This window comes from Amphiura filiformis, chromosome 8 (assembly GCF_039555335.1).
Source record: "Amphiura filiformis chromosome 8, Afil_fr2py, whole genome shotgun sequence".
Classification (NCBI taxonomy): domain Eukaryota; kingdom Metazoa; phylum Echinodermata; class Ophiuroidea; order Amphilepidida; family Amphiuridae; genus Amphiura; species Amphiura filiformis.
Genome location: NC_092635.1, coordinates 31,257,558 through 31,274,452, shown reverse-complemented (window position 1 = coordinate 31,274,452; position 16,895 = coordinate 31,257,558). Strand labels below are relative to the sequence as shown.

Sequence of the window (16,895 nt, the reverse complement as noted above, 5' to 3'; positions counted from 1 at the left end):
TAGAGATAGGCCTATCACGCGAACCGCCCGACCCGAGAACCGCGAAATCTAGTACCTTATAAGCTCAAAGTGGTATTATATACAACAACAATCCATCCGCAAGTCTAGCTGAGAACAGATTGGCGAGAACATTAACACTCACTCACACTGTATATAACACGCGAATTTAGGAACACAACATAAACTTCAAGGCACCATTAAGGCACCCCTGGCCAATTTTGTGCCTATTTTTTGCGTTTTTCTCAAAAAATATTGCGCATTGGTGACGAATAAGATATGTATATTATAGGGGCAAGGACTACAACTACTGCACTGAAAATTCAGGAAATCAAGGCAAGTAGTTATTGATTTATTGATCAAATATTGGTTTTCCCTCATTTTTGACTGTAACTCCACAACTGTTGTCTGTGCTGAAATAAATTTTCCAGTGCAGTAGTTGTAGTCCTTGCCCCTGTAATATGCATATCTTACTTCTTACCAATGCGCTATAATTTTCGAGAAATGCAAAAATAGGCACAACATTGACCAGGGGTGTAGTACCCACTTAACTCAAATTAACTCCCCCAAATCACCACAGGCCAAAAAGGTCCACTTTGCAAGCGTAGCCAGCGAAAACTTAGGTTCTTTATGCTTTCTTGATTAAAAAAGTCCAACATTTTTGGGAAATGTCCAGCAAAAGAAAAAGACCCACTTTTTCAAAATCAGCCTAAAATAAATCCTGGCTACGCCCCTGAACAGAGTGTGAATGAAAATCATATACACAACATTTGGATCGAAACTGACAGAGCCTTTATACCCATACCCAGATAGATAGATAGATACAACATTAGCCTATTTATAGTAAGATTATCGATTTGCCAATGAATAAATTTGATAACGTAATTCCGGTTTTCATATTGGTTTTTAAAAGGAAAGTTCACAAACGTTCTTCGATGATTACTTCAAATGGAAAAGGTGATCCAGTAAACCCAGGAGCAGAATCCAGCGAAGGTGGTTCTCTACCAGGAGGAAGTTCAAACTTAAACCGATGCATCAAACTGGAGAAGAACAGAAATAGTTCCATTTTGGCTAAGGCTTCACCCATGCACACACGTCGACCTATTGAGAGATAACAGAATGTTTAGTTCCGAGTTTAAAATCCTGATTAACAAGGACCGTTGGTAACCGTAGCGGTCGCTGCGGGACAAGGAATTCAATTTTGCAGTGCAGATTGTGTCTTTGAAGCAGGTTTAAGTTTGACCCCTATTTTGACCTGTAACCCCTCTGTGAGCTTAACCTTTGAGGGCGCTCATCTTAAAATAATGCCAGAAAGGGTATTTCCATCCACACCAAAAAAAAAATCAAAATTTGAACAATTGTGTTCGGAAACCAATTTCGGACGCTTTTGATGTCCAAACGATTTTCGGGAAAAAAGCGTCTTGACATCAAAAGTGTTCGAAACTCGATTTCGGACACTTTTGATTTCAAACAATTTTCGGGGAAAAAGCGTCTTGACATCGATAAGTGTTCGGACACCGATTCCGGACACTTTGGATGTCCAAACAATATTTGGGGAAAAAGCGTCTTGACATCAAAAGTGTTCGGAAGCCGATTTCGGACACATTTGATGTCCAAACGATTTTCAGGAAAAAAGCGTCTTGACATCAAAAGTGTTCTGACACCGATTCCGGGCACTTTTGATGTCCAAACGATTTTCGGGAAAAAAGCATCTTGACATCAAAAGTGTTCGGACGCCGATTCCGGACACTTTTTGATGTCCAAACGATTTTCGGGATAAAAGCGTCTTGACATCATAAGTGTTCGGAAACCGATTTCGGACACTTTTGGTGTCCAAACGATTTTCGGGAAAAAAGCGTCTTGACATCAAAAGTGTTCGGAAACCGATTTCGGACACTTTTGATGTCCAAACGATTTTGCGGGAAAAAGCGTCTTGACATCGAAAGTGTTCGAAACCGATTTCGGACACTTTTGATGTCCAAACAATTTTCGGAAAAAAAGCGTCTTGACATCGAAAGTGTTCGGAAACCGATTTCGGACACTTTTGATGTCCAAACGATTTTCGGGGAAAAAGCGTCTTGACATCGAAAGTGTTCGGAAACCGATTTCGGACACTTTTGATGTCCAAACGATTTTCGGGGAAAAAGCGTCTTGACATCGAAAGTGTTCGGAAACCGATTTCGGACACTTTTGATGTCCAAACGATTTTCGGGGAAAAGGCGTCTTGACATCAAAAGTGTTCGGAAACCGATTTCGGACACTTTTGATGTCCAAACGAAATTACGGAAAAAAAGCGTCTTGACATCGAAAGTGTTCGGAAACCAATTTCGGACACTTTTGATGTCCACACGATTTTCAGGAAAAAGGCGCCTTGACATCAAGTGTTAAATCCCCTAATTTCCCTTAATTCTTGTCCATTTCCCTTAATTCATCTGAATTTCCTGAATTTCCTTAATTCTCTTCAATTTCCTTAACTTCCCTCAATGTTCCCAATTTCCCCTCAATTTCCCCTCATTTTCCCAAATTTCCCTTAACTTCCTTCTATTTTCCCAAATTTCCCTTAATTCTTGTCAATTTCCCTTAATTCACCCGAATTTCCCTCAATTTCCCTTAATTCTCTTCAATTTCCCTTAACTTCCCTCAATTTCCCCTCATTTTCCCAAAGTTCCCTTAACTTCCCTCTATTTTCCCAAATTTCCCTTAATTCCCCTCAATTTTCCCCAATTCGCCTCAATTTCCCTTAATTGCCCTTAACTTTCCTCTATTTTCCCAAATTTCCCTTAATTCTTGTCAATTTCCCTTAATTCACCTGAATTTCCCTCAATTTCCCTTAATTCTCTTCAATTTCCCTTAACTTCCCTCAATGTTCCCAATTTTCCCTCAATTTCCCCTCATTTTCCCAAATTTCCCTTAACTTGTCAATTTACCTCGTATCCCCTGACTCCCTTCAATTTCCCCAATTTCCCTTAATTGCCCACAATTTCAATTAATTCACCTGAATTTCCCTCAATTTCCCTAATTTTCCCAAAATTGCCCTTAATTTCCCCCATTTCCATCATTTTCCCCACTTTTCCCAAATTTCCCTTAATTGCCCTCAATGGCCCTCGCCCTCACCAAGTACCATAGCCATGCGACAAACGATGTTGACGCAACAGCATTTTTTAGCGTTTGTTACTAACGGACGGACTAACGGACGCACGGACGGACGGACTAACGGAGAGACATGGTGACTTATAGAGCTGCTACCCGCAGCTAAAAATTCATCCTTGGACCTAAATTTGATATATTTACGTCTAGACTACTTGTAATTTTCGTTAGCATTTAGCATGGCTCTTTTTAGAAATGGACTAAATAAAACTAAATAAGACTCATCAGTATTATACCTGCTCCGAAATTTAACACGTGTGGACTCATGACCATTTCCCCCTTGTCATTCAGATGTCTGGATGGATCGAACCGTTCTGGATCAGGCCATATATTCGGATCATGATGTAGTGACCTGGAGAAGAAATCAGTAGATTACACCATAGACTGTAACTTGTTTTTACAGTCAGTATATGATTACACATCACATTTCATTATATTGCATGACGCTTCGCTGCGTTAAATTTACTTTCCCTATTTTATACATTACATTTTAAGGCAAACGTTCTAATATGCACACACTGCTTCATCATCAGTATCATCATCATCATCAGTATCATCATCATCATCATCAGTATCATCATCATCATCATCAGTATCGCCATCATCTTCATTAATATCATCTAGCAGCATCAGCATCGTCATCATCAGCGACATATTTTGTAAGAGTTTGACACAGGGCGCACCGGGGTCACCAAGCCACCGTCCCGCTGATCCGCTAAAACAACTTTATTGGGTCATATGCGTGCGAAATGAGCCATGTTAATGCTAAAATGGGCAAAACGGGGACATTTTGGCCTAAAACCGGGACATAGGAAGATGCACAATACAACCTTGGTCAATTTTGTCCTGGTATGGCGAGCTAGGCGACGAAATTGAGTGGGGCGTAGCAAGAACCTCGGAGGCCCATGGACAAGAAGAAGTACGGGCCCCATTTTACATATCCTTTTTCAGCCCTTATTTCATTTTTGCCTTTGCTCTTGGCCCCTGAACCCACAGGGTCCATGGACTTGGTCCACCCTGTCCACCCGCTTGTTTTACAGATTAAGAAAGAGACATGTCTCCAGTGTAGTAAAAAAGTGTTTGGCTCAATCTTTATTAGCAGCTTGATGTAATTTTTTGGCTTTTTCTGCAGCTAATGTCATCTCCATCACCGTCGTCATCTCCGTCACAAATGCAACGAATTTCAACTGATACCAAAAATGTGTCACACATTGAACATTTGTTTTTTACCTAGAGGAAGGGAGTATACCCAAGATTATGCAACATATCATTACATTTCCATTTGACCAGTTTTAAGGTCAAAGCAGGGCATTATCTGTAGAGTGACGGAGATGATGTCAAGGAATGGAATGGAAATTCTGCTGTATCATCTCCGTCACATGACGGAAATGATTCTCTCATAGTGAAAATCACCCCCAAACGTCATATCCGTCACAAAATCGTGACGGATATGATGTGATGGTATATTACGAAATTAAAAACTTACGACCCTAGTGGTAAAACTATAACATACACATGGTCAATAAAGGAGGTGAATAGAAATAAATGTATAACTGTTGTAATTTTGAAAAAAGTAAAATAAATAATGCGAACATTTTAGGTATCAGAAGCGTTCGGAGATGATGATTAATAAAGGTACCCACCCGTATGAGTGAAGCAATGGTTATAGTTTTGATGAATTTATTGCGGAAAAAATGTCTAAATGAATTTACTGCATATTGACTTGTGCTCTCTAGGTCAAATAAATGACCTTACAAAATTAGTATTTTTCTCCAGGCGCTTCTAAATTTTCGTGACGGTAGATGACGCAGACATAGGGACAGGAAATTTTAGACATATAGGGTGAAATATGTTTTACTCCTGGCTATGAAAGATGTGTTACAATAACTTTTCTACAATATACAATAAATAACTTGTCATTCCGGTGTTTTTTACGATGCTGAAGTTATCCACTAAAAGATATCAGCATCAAAAATTTTGGCGACCCCAATCGGGACATGGGGTTTTGGGGGTTGTCACCCTGTATAAGCAATTTTCTCGAAAATAAGAACTTCTTTTAATATTTTGATGTTTTGAGATATACAAGGAACGTCAATACTAAACAACTGCAAAAAATAAAATTTTTGTAAATCATGTTTCGTATTTTAGTTATGACTCCTGAAAGTGGAGGACTGCAATTGTGCAGTGTGCACCTTACCGAAGAATGACCCATCTAGGTCTGAGATCATCCATACCAATATGAAATACTCATGCACTGTTGACACCCTCTCTTTCGTTTTCTATTTTTTACGAAATCCATTGAAAATGCTGAAACTTTCAGGGTAGAGGATTTATTGTTGGTCGGAGCAGCCAAAAAAAATCGATTTATTATTGTTAATGAGTTATGTACGTTTGACAAAAATACTGTCGAAACGCTCAAAACGCTCATTGCAGACCCCTTAGCAACTATTTTATAAATGTCGACAGTATTTTTTGTGAGACATGTGAGCACATCAGACATATCGAATTGCATTCTGAATACGAAAAATGTCTTTCTGATATCAAAAATTTTCATTTTTTGAAATTCACGATATAATACAAATTTTATGACGAATTATTAAAATTTGCTATTTTTCACATTTTTGATATTTTATAAATCTAATGACATATTCATAAAGTGTATGTAGCTGGGAGGAAAAGCCGACGATCAATTGAAAATTTTGACCTTTCATATTGAAGATATGGATTTTTTCCCAAAAAACCTAATTTTTTTTGGTGTTTTGGAAAAAAAATCCATATCTTTAATATGGGCCAATTGATCGTCCGCTTTTCATCCCACCTACATACACTTCAAGTATAAATCATCAGATTTATAAAGTTTACTTCGAGTACTGTTAAATATCAACATAAAATGTGTATTACATTGCGAATTTCAAAAAATTAAAATAATTTGATATCAGAAGGACATTCTTCGTATTCAGAATGCAATTCGATATGTATGATGTGCTCTAATGTCCCACAATAAATACTGTCCAAACGTTCATACCCACCCCTTAAAAGGGCATTTCGTGATCCACAGCCTCATCCCCCCCACTTTTCCAAAAAAAGTTGAGATTTTTATATCACTGGAAACCTCTGGCTACATAATGTTTATGTACAAACTATTTCTTGCAGATTAATTCGTTTAGCAAAGATATCGTGAAATTTGAATTTCGTTCTGGTGCACCAGAACGAAATTACAACGCATTGTCTATGGAGCAGTGTAATACACATAATCATGCATAACTCGCGAACGCAAAATCGGAATCAACTGAAATTTTGGGAATAGGTTTTTTCGTGGATATCTAATGAAAATGACATAAATAGAGGATGCTAGGATCACGAAATACTCCTTTAAGGTCTTTGTTATATAACGTACCATGTATTGCAAATGACATTGGTTCCTCTGGGTATGGAGTAGCCATCCAATGTAGTGTCAACAGTAGCACACCTAACAATATATGCAGAGACTGAAGACAACCTTTGTATTTCATATATTGTAGCTGCTGTATAAGGCAACTTGTCACGGTCTTCCAAACAAGGCAGTCGAGATGGACCTACCACCTATGAAACAGTACAAGGTTTATTAGCGGGACTGAGAGAAAATGATAACATTAGAACGGAACTCACTAGAATTAGAGTTTTAATACATGTGATGTTAGATGTACGACAGCGGCTAAAAACAATACCTTTATTTACATTCTTAAACACTTTAATTCAAATTTTATCAAATTAAATGATGAATCAGCTAGACTTCTCTCAATACTAGGATCGCTGAACACCGTAGAAGTTAGCAGTACCACTACATCTATTAGAGACAACCAAAAAGCGGCGCACATTATTGATTGGAAAGACGTCAAAATTCTTGAAAGAGAAACGGATTGGTTAAGGTTCCAGAGGGGCGTGAAAGTATCCATTTACTGGACACGAAAAAAATGATTTGAAAAAAGTTCAGGGCATGTCACTTGACTCACGTCACGGTTCGACAGTCTCTGACCAGTATCAAACATCTTTCACCAATCCATAGTGCAGTTTTGTGCACGGTAAATTCACCGTGACCTTTTCAGCTATAAACCCGCTTAGTGAAGATTAAACCGAAATATGCAGTACTAAACCATTATAGTAATCGATTGTCCAATGCACATTTCTTACCACGTGATAATATTAATCCAATGAGCGATCGAATTGTCCGCTACGGTCGACCAATCCAATCGATAATAACGCTATTGACATGTACGGGTGGAGCTCCACTGACTGAGTTTTGGGGATTTTTCACTGGTTTGCTATCATTTACTCATCAAGGCGCTCCATCGTTATTATAAGGACTATGCTAATAATTTAAAGATTGACATGTAAAAAATAAACGATACTTGATTGACAGAAAGTACTAAATTTGTACCTATTACGGTTTGGTGGCACTCCTCTTCCAAGCGCGACCAAGTCAGGGCGGCCCGGTGAAGAAAAATGTGCATTGGATTAACACGGGAGTTTGGATAAGATGGTAGATTTCCTTTCTCATACAAATGCATGCTCCCCCGTTATTAAAGCTTGTATCGGATTAAAAATTCAGATATTTTGAAAAGAATAAGTAATTGAAACATAGTGCAAGTACTAAAATCAGAGCTTTTATACTTTTTGATATATGACGCTAACTAGTTCATCTCCTATACCCACAGCACAGCGCTACTAGTACGGGTCAAATACCTATGTGAGTGATCCTGTGTTGTGTGCATACATGTAGTTAACAATAACTGCATGATGCCATCAACTGAGTGAACAATGAATATTGCTACATTCCAAAAGCTCTCAGGTGAGCTAATTTCTGCTTTGAGTAACAGTTTGATTTTCTGCATCACAATTCTTTTAAAATGAGAATCTGAAGAACACACTTCACACTCACCCTCATTGATTCTTGGTGTACCTTCTCCTGCACATCAGGGTTCATCACCATATATAATAAAGCAAACTTAAGGGTATTTACTGTCGTTTCTGTAGATCCTAAGAACAAATCGCTCAACACATATTTCAAGTCTTCAATGGTAAAGATATCTGGTTCTTCCAAACTCTTTGCCAGGTAACAGTCGATAAAATCACGAGGCTCGCTATCTGTTACAAACGACTTTTGATGTTCTGAAATTTTGGTCATCAGAAATGCATACCATTCTTCTGCCATGTCAATTATCTTCTGTGCATGTTGTTTAAGAAATGGTCGTGATATAGGGACAAAGTCCAACAGCACACTCTTTTTGCTACCATATATCTCAAAACTACTTTCCAATATATGAAGAATGTGTTGGAATTCAATATCATTGTGATCATAGTGGCAACCTAAGAACGTATCGCACATCACACTGGCAACACCGGAGTATATCGGCGTAGATAAATCCTGAGGCACCCTGGCTAGGTCCTGCAAATAAAGGTAATTAAAACTTCAACATGAACTAAAGACATGAACGTAAGAAAGGTTGTAAGATTTGGTCAAGAATTCAAGAGGAGGCTCTCAATTTGCTCTCGCAATTTTAATTTTTCATTGTAAATGTACTTTGATGAACTAAAATACCCTACCAAAAATAAGGCGCTATTGTGACTAATAATGGCATAGCGTAATAAATCACGGGAGTTACAGAGCTTTACAGGGATTTAAAGGGCATTTCGTGATCCACAGCCTCATCCCCCACTTTTCCCAAAAAAGATTTTTTACACCACTGGATACCTCTGGCTACATAATGTTTATGTACCAAATATTTCTTGCAGATTAATTCGTTCAGCAAAAATATCGCCAAATTTGAATTTCGTTCTGGTGCACCAGAACGAAATTACAACACATTGTCTATGGAGCAGTGTAATACACATAATCATGCATAACTCACAAACGCAAAATCGGAATCAACTGACATTTTGGAAACAAGCTTTTTTCGTGGATATCTACTGAAAAATGTCATAAAAAGAGGATGCTTGGATCACGAAATCCTCCTTTAATCAACAAATAGTCATTAGATTCGCGATAATGGAATAACTGTTGCCTTTTATTTTATCATTGTTTCGGCTCCAAATGATAATGGAACATATCTGCATACATGAAGTGTAAAATACTAATATCATTTTATAATTCATTAAAAGATCTCAATTACTGCTTTAAGCCTGATTATCACAAGAAAAGCAGAATATTTGATTCAAACCTATTAAAGATTTGATTTAAACATACTAAATTTGAATCAGTATTTTATAATTGTACTTGAAGATATATCGATCATACCTTAAGATGACTTGATAGCAAGCTAACTTCATCAGTGATTTTCCCCTCAAAACTAGTCTTTCCAAATCCAAATCCACGTAACGTCATGTGCGCAAATGTTCTTTGCTGTTGCCACCTTTCACTGTAGTCAGCGAGAAACACGCCTGGACGGGAGGGGCAAACATAAATGTTAAAAGGTTTTGTAAAATGCATCCAATGGTATATTAAACGGTTGTAGAGATGAGGTGACGATGTAAAGCAAACATTAGAACAATTCTAAGTGTAGAGAAAAAACACTGTCATTTTTTTTCTAGAAAGACTCAAAATGAGTTACTGAGTCAATATCAAGTAATTATATAACAAAAACATGCACCTAATAACCATAATTTGCTTTGAAAAGAACCAGAGCTCAATACGTAACAAAAAATTTATAGAGCCCAATACGTAACAAAAAAAATCAAAGTCTGGAGAAAAAACACTGTCAAAAAAAAAAATTCTAGAAAGACTCAAAATGAGTTACTGAGTCAATATAAAGTAATTCTATAACATGCACCTAATCACCATAATTTTTTTTTAAATAACCAGAGCCCAATAGTACCAAATAAATTCCAAGTCTAGAGAAAAAACACTGTCTAATAATTTGTTCTAGAAATACTCAAAATGAGTTACTGGGTCAATATAAAGTAATTCTATAACAAAAACATTTGACTTCATTTATACGCCCGGTTCATCCGTACAGATTGTCCATGCATATTGGATCGGCCGTATTAAAATGACATTACGATATGCCTTTTTCATTTTGCATACGCACGATCAACGTTGAAATTGACATTTTTACGGCGTTACGAGGGTTCATGAACGCGACTTATTTTTACAACGAAAAAGTATCATTTTGAAACTTAAGTCTTGATATTTGCATGAAGTGGTCCTTAATCTAAAGAAATATTATAATAATAATAATCAGGTAGCACTGAAAAACAACCAATTTTACCGGGCATATTAGGTCTGTTCTAAAATCAAACGAGGCTGAATTAACGTTATTATATAGATCACCGTAAAAAAACATGTTTACGCCCTCCAGAATTTACCAGATTTTGGCCACAAACATTTGTGACGTGTCATGTCAAAAGGAGACACTTTTGTGCAGGTTATAAATTTTGAGGTTTTTACATATTTTGATATTTTAGATATTTTGCTCCACAACGCCGATTTTCCCAAAGAAATTGGAAATTCCTAAGTGAAGATATTGAGTTCGTATGTTATGGTATTATAAAATTGGAAATTTAAAAATATTATTGACAATGTTTAGAGTAGGAATTACCTTGAAAAATGTCTCAAAAAATACAAGATGCCAGTTATATTCCTGTTTTCCTGTTTGAAACTATCAGACAATATTTTTAACAATAATAACATCACAAATTAGCAACAAACCCAAATTGTGAAAAAATCACCCTCAGACAGATTTTTTGCTATTTCTCCATTTATAATCCTGCCCAAAAGTGTCTCCTTTTGACATGACACGTCACTTTTGGCCACAAGAGGGCCGAACGCTGTACCTAAAATCGTTGGTTGACTATTTTAGGCCTCGTATCCATAGGCTGTTCCCTTGTGGCGTGTGCCCTTGTTCCGTGTTTACTTTTTCCCATGTGACCTGCCACACAGACAACGAACCTTTGTTTTGCTTAGTGGCCGCTTCGGTTCGTTGTCTGTGTGGTAGGTCACATGGGAAAAAGTAAACAAGGAACAAGGGCACACGCCACAAGGGAACAGCCTATGGATACGAGGCCTTAAACGCAACCTCTCTACCATCTCTACGCGTACGACAATTCAAAACCACTCCAATGTGTTTGGTTTGGGTGTATTCTGTCGGTCCGTGCCACGTCACTTCCGGTTTATGATGCGACTCAGGGTCGAGTGAAAACAAGTCCTTGATTCGATTTTTGTTGATGATTTCTGTCATTGGTGTTATGTAAATTTCGATCGCAAATAGTCAGTGAAATCAAACAACCGTTTCTAAGTCTTCAGAGTGGAAGAAACTTACTTGATTTACCGTTTATATACTGACAAACTTAAAATTCAATTCCATGGTCGAGTGTCGTTTTTTCCGAAATTGAATGTCACTCCAACAACATCGCTATGTAGCCTCCTTCACAGCCGGTTTCTGTTGTTCATAACAAACCGTGAGCCACATGCAGTTTGGGCCCAAGACTAGAGATAGCCCGGATGTTGGACCGACAGAATACGTAGAAGTAAACATTGGTATTAAACGTATTGAGATATGCAGATTTTTTTTTTTAATCGCAAACCTTGGTACTAACAGGAATAACAATGGTTATGTGTCAATGTCGTTGTCAAGGATACGACTTTTTGTATTTCACATGGTTTTGCTGTCATTATTGTATATAAAGGGTTCACAAGTTATGTGTCAATGTCGTTGTCAAGGATACGACTTTTTGTATTTCACATGACCTTTTGCGGTCATTATTGTATATAAAGGGTTCACAAGTTCTAAGTTCCTCTGAGATTTTCGAAAAAATGCCCAATTTACAAATATCACACATCGTTGCAATCGGTAACAATGGCTCATTTTATAAGTCTTGAAAGTTGCCTTTTGATCCACTCAACTCTAAAACTATGCAGTAGACCTGATCTACATTATAATTACAATCTTCATTCTTTGTGAGAGTTGAACTGACCAAAGTGCAAGTTAGTTTCAAAACTGCATATTTTCTAAATTAATTAGCCATTGTGATCAAATACAACGATGTGTGATATTGTAAACTTTATTTTAATTTCGTAAAAATACATCGATTATTTTAATTTTCTTTTGGGGATCGTAGAACTATTGAACCCTTTATATATTTGTTGCTAGTTTATGATTTTACTCGTCTGATATAATTTGCCTAATGGCGCTTTGTAACCTTTTGGAAAAGACGAATTATAAATGTGGTACTATGTGTGTAATAATACGAACCTAATTTGTTAGGGTTGTGAAGCTGGAGTAGGTACATTGGTTCCTTTCTGCTTGCGAAGTCAAAACCTTTGTTGGATTGCAGTACTTTGTTTATTGCATCGTATCCTGTTACTATCAAGAGAGGGACATCTAATACAAAAGTACAAACAAACCATGACAAAAATTCATATCATTTGCACGTACAAATATCAGGGTGTGTAGATAAAATGAATGTTACGCCGCACAGTGTCATCGACCCTATATCTTCATGGCAGAAATCGCCATGGTAGGATGAATCCACAGCCACGATTGGCCATTTGGTTCAGACCTTTGAAGCTCTTTGAGACGAATAATTAGTCGAGGGACATGACTAAGGCTATCACAATAGCCGGGTAATCGATCTTGGTTGTGCGTGAATAAGCTTGTATACCCCATTGAGGTCAATGGTCATCGACTTTTATACTGCCTAGTAGTGAGTGCAGCTGTACTACACGATGTTGTCCATACAGGACCAACGCAATATAAAATTAGAGTTTTGGTCCGATTTTGAGTTCAAAGCGCACCAGTACAAATATTACTGTATCCAAATGCTTGTTAAATTACTCGCGCATGCTCCAGCCGCTTGACCAATCACAGTCGACTCAGCGAGTTTCTGCCGATGTTTGCCGAATGACCAGCCGAACTTTTAATCTTCGTGTGTTCGGCACGGGGATTTTAGAAAGGTCTTTGAGGGTTGAATAATGTTTTGAATCTGACAACTTTTTACTCCCATTTAGACAAAATGGCAATCTACACAAAGTTTTTTAAACCTTGAAAATCGGTGAAGAGATAAGGCAAATAATGACATTTTTCAGGGCACATGTTTTTGATCAACGGGATTTTTAGGCAAGTTGACAATTCTGAAACATTTTGATGTACAAATTTCATCGCAAGATTCACAATTTCTTGGATTTTTTAGATGAATATTTTGATTTTTTGCATCATCGGAAAACTACACAGTATAACACTGTGCTAGTTTTAACGTGTTACATTTTCGATTTTTGTGTTACATTTAGGCCAAAGTTGGACCAAATTTGAGTAATATTTCGGATTTTCCCGTTTCTACTGCACGGAAGATCATAAGGCCGAATAAAAAGAAAACATGTTTCTCGTCCCCTTCCGCTTCCTTTTTTGAGGCCGCTTCAAATTTATTTTCAGTTTTTTAAAATTCAGTCAAAACTTTTGAAGAAAGATGTTTTGGAAGTTGAGATGTTTTCTATAGCCTTGCTAATATGCAAGAAACAATTCTGGATGGTTCTGTGATCACTAGCGGGGGCGTACCTACCAGAACAATAAAAAAAAAAAAAGGGCCTCAAGCCCCTTTTCCTCCTTTTTTAAACCCGGACGAGAAACATGTTTTTATTTTTACTCGGCCAAATCATCCTCCAGACACGCTCCAGATAATATGCAAATGCATGGAGTACAATACCAATCACCTGTTTAACTGGTATTGATCAAAGTAATTCTTTGTACTCCATGCATTAGCATATCTTATGGAGCGTGTCTGGAGGATGATTTGATTCACGGCGGGAAGTGCAGGGCAGCATGACACGGCCCTGCAAGGTGCTAACACTTCAAAGTGTTCATAGTTCTGGTCGCTAGGGTTCAAATCCCCGCACAGGCATGGAATCCTACGTAATATGTATCATGTTCGCTTCCATCTAGCGATCAATAACCTGAATAACCATTGTGTAATTCAATTCAATGCACAAGCTCATACACAGGTGGTTCTTTGATGTCAATCGCATACAATATAACCCGTGATCAATAATGAACGTTGGTCAAAAGACGAGCTTACTGAAGTGAAAAATTATGTACATGCAGATTCATCATTTATGCATATTGCCTTGAAAATCATAAAAGCAACTGCTTGATCAACCCAAATGATTTTATTAGCGTTATTTCTAAACCAAATTTCAAAACCACAAAGTGTTTTACCTGACTTTTGACCCAGAAATGTATGAATTTGATGAGAAATTGTGATGAAAAATAATATTTTACAAGTCAGATTCAGAAAGAGAAAATCTCATTACACACGTTAATTACATCACAATCCAAACATAGATGGTTAAGTTCATGGAGAATGTTACAAACTGTTGTATGTTTTGCCATATTGTTTTTCTATAGGGAATAATGTTTTATCGTTAAAATCGGACATGAAAACCTATCAAAAACACAACAAAATTGTGCATCGCTATTTGTATGCATGAAACAAATTATAAGAATTGTACAGAAGTGACCTAACACTTATGAAGGCTGTATCTTGAGAAAGAGCATGGTCTGATGCTAGAATCTTGGCAAGGACACTCTGGTGAAATAAAGAAAAATATATGTGATTGATTTTGTGTGACTTTTGGGCGTTAAATGTTTCAAAATTTAAAAATGAACAAAATGCGAGTAACTATGATGTTATCAACATGATAATAATATTCATGATAAATAATTATTGCTCCCTAAAAAAGAAATGGTAAATAAATGGTTTGAATACATCGCACGACCTTATAGTAACTGTATCTAGAAATGTGTGCAAGTTACTTGTCAATTTTCGCCAGAAACGAGCTTTTTCTACAGTTACTGCCCAGCTCATTAGCGCGATATGGGATATTCTTTACCTCGAGTTTACTGCCCTCTGTTGACGACAGGGCTTCGAACTCTTATCAAGGCGATCTAAGAAGTGCAGGGCCGTGATGAGTGAACACGGGTCACTCAATTAGCATAAAAGTCACACAAAACAGCTTCCGCGCAAGCGTGGTAACCTCACAGTAAAAAGTTTGACCTTACAAAGCTGTCGGGTATTTAGATACAGCAGTATAGTGTGTAAGTTCGTAGTGCGCACGGCCAATTTTCAAAGCGCATTTTTCATTTACGGGAGATATTCATCATTTTCTAACCCGGTATCCGAAGATTTTCGTCTGATATCATAATCGTGCATAGCAATTCACGTGTATCGATCCCGTGTATTCATTTTAGTGTCTCTGCTGCACCAAATAATTATTAGCCAGGCGGTGTCGGTGTGCGCCGTTAGGAGCTTTGTGTAAAAATGTTGCACGAAACCTATGTGACGAGTTAACACCAATTATGTTTCATATATTCTTACATAAGTCACCATAAGGCCTATTCACAATTCGTTGGGACGATCAAAGTTTTTTTTTTATATAATTGAACTAGGGCCCATTAATGATCAGGACAGAACGACTGCACTGGTTAGTAATAATTAATCAATATCTTACCTTGCATTAGGCTGAATACATTTCCATACCGCGGTATAAGCTTATCTGCAATCGTTCTGATAAACACTTCATTACGAATGGAATGAATAGTACCTATGAAAGGCCAACCAGTTGGTCCTGGAGGAAAGTTAGCAACTGGCCATCGGCGTTTGTAATACTGAATAAACAAAACAGCCACGGATAGAAGTACAAGCAGGCTTAGTAACTGCAGAATATCCATGACATTTTAAGACAGAAAAAATTGTACTGTTAAATGTAGTGCTCGGAATTCAGAGAAGACTTTGCCGATCGTCAAGGTCATGGCACGAACTTTTCTTTTCAACTTCCGCATTGATTCGAATAGAACTATATTATTACTAGCACTCGCCAGTCTTTCGCGGTCACTGTCTTTTGCGGTACTGATAGTTTCAATATAAATTTTTTTTTAATTATCTATTTAATGTGATTAGTAATGTGAGAGAATATTGTCATTTAGAATTGGTACTGTGTCATAAACTAGCTAGGTACCTTTGTCACAAAGTCACAAATTGTTGTAAATCAGAGGTGATGTGGCATAAAGTGTTGTAACATTTTTTTCCATAAATCTAACAATAGTAAATGTATATATTTTCGGAAAGCTTATACAGGGATTGCTCAAAATAAATACAGGGTGAAACAAAAAAATACGTGCTTGAAAACTTGTCCATATAATTTCCCTATTTTTTTTTCATCGAAATCATTTTAGCAATAATAGTGATATATTTAAATATAGTAATGACGAAGCTTCAAAAAATATACAGTTTAAGTTTTGCCTAAAGTTAAAATATACAGGGTGTGCCAAATACCTGTACAAAATTTATATAAAATATTAGAATAACTGTTTACGTAATTATTTGGCCAAGTATTAACAAATGAATACCCAAATATACTCCAGAATGACTTGAATGTTGCACATTACAGTAAAAATCTTAAATTATGCCATACAAAATTATACAGAGTGTCATTAAATAGTAACGCAACATAATTTCTGCTATATTAAATGTACGACATACAAATTTACTGTGAAAAGAAGCGAGCGAAAAATATGACAACCTTATTAAATGTACGACATACAAATTTACTGTGAAAAGAAGCGAGCGAAAAATATGACAACCTTATTTTAGTCCGAAAGGCCCTTTCCGTATTTTTGAAAATTAATTAACTTAATTTGACCCCCTTAACGTAAACAAAATTTGACGTTTTATTGAAGTGCACACGACCTTGTTCTTCACATCGGAAAAGTCCCTTTTCCGTAACA

At 37.0% G+C, this 16,895-nt stretch overlaps 1 protein-coding gene across 1 annotated transcript; it reads right to left on the bottom strand.

Moving 5' to 3' along the window:
- Nucleotides 1-850: 850 nt before the first annotated feature.
- LOC140158950 (cytochrome P450 2U1-like) lies at nt 851-15,932 on the bottom strand. Its single transcript, XM_072182241.1, has 7 exons — nt 15,620-15,932; nt 12,372-12,500; nt 9,419-9,561; nt 8,063-8,569; nt 6,542-6,726; nt 3,381-3,496; nt 851-1,098 (listed from the first exon to the last, which is right to left on the bottom strand). The coding sequence occupies exons 1-7, from the start codon at nt 15,837-15,839 to the stop codon at nt 917-919; spliced, it is 1,482 nt and encodes a 493-aa protein (XP_072038342.1). The 5' UTR covers nt 15,840-15,932; the 3' UTR covers nt 851-916.
- Between the last annotated feature and the right edge of the window lie 963 nt (nt 15,933-16,895).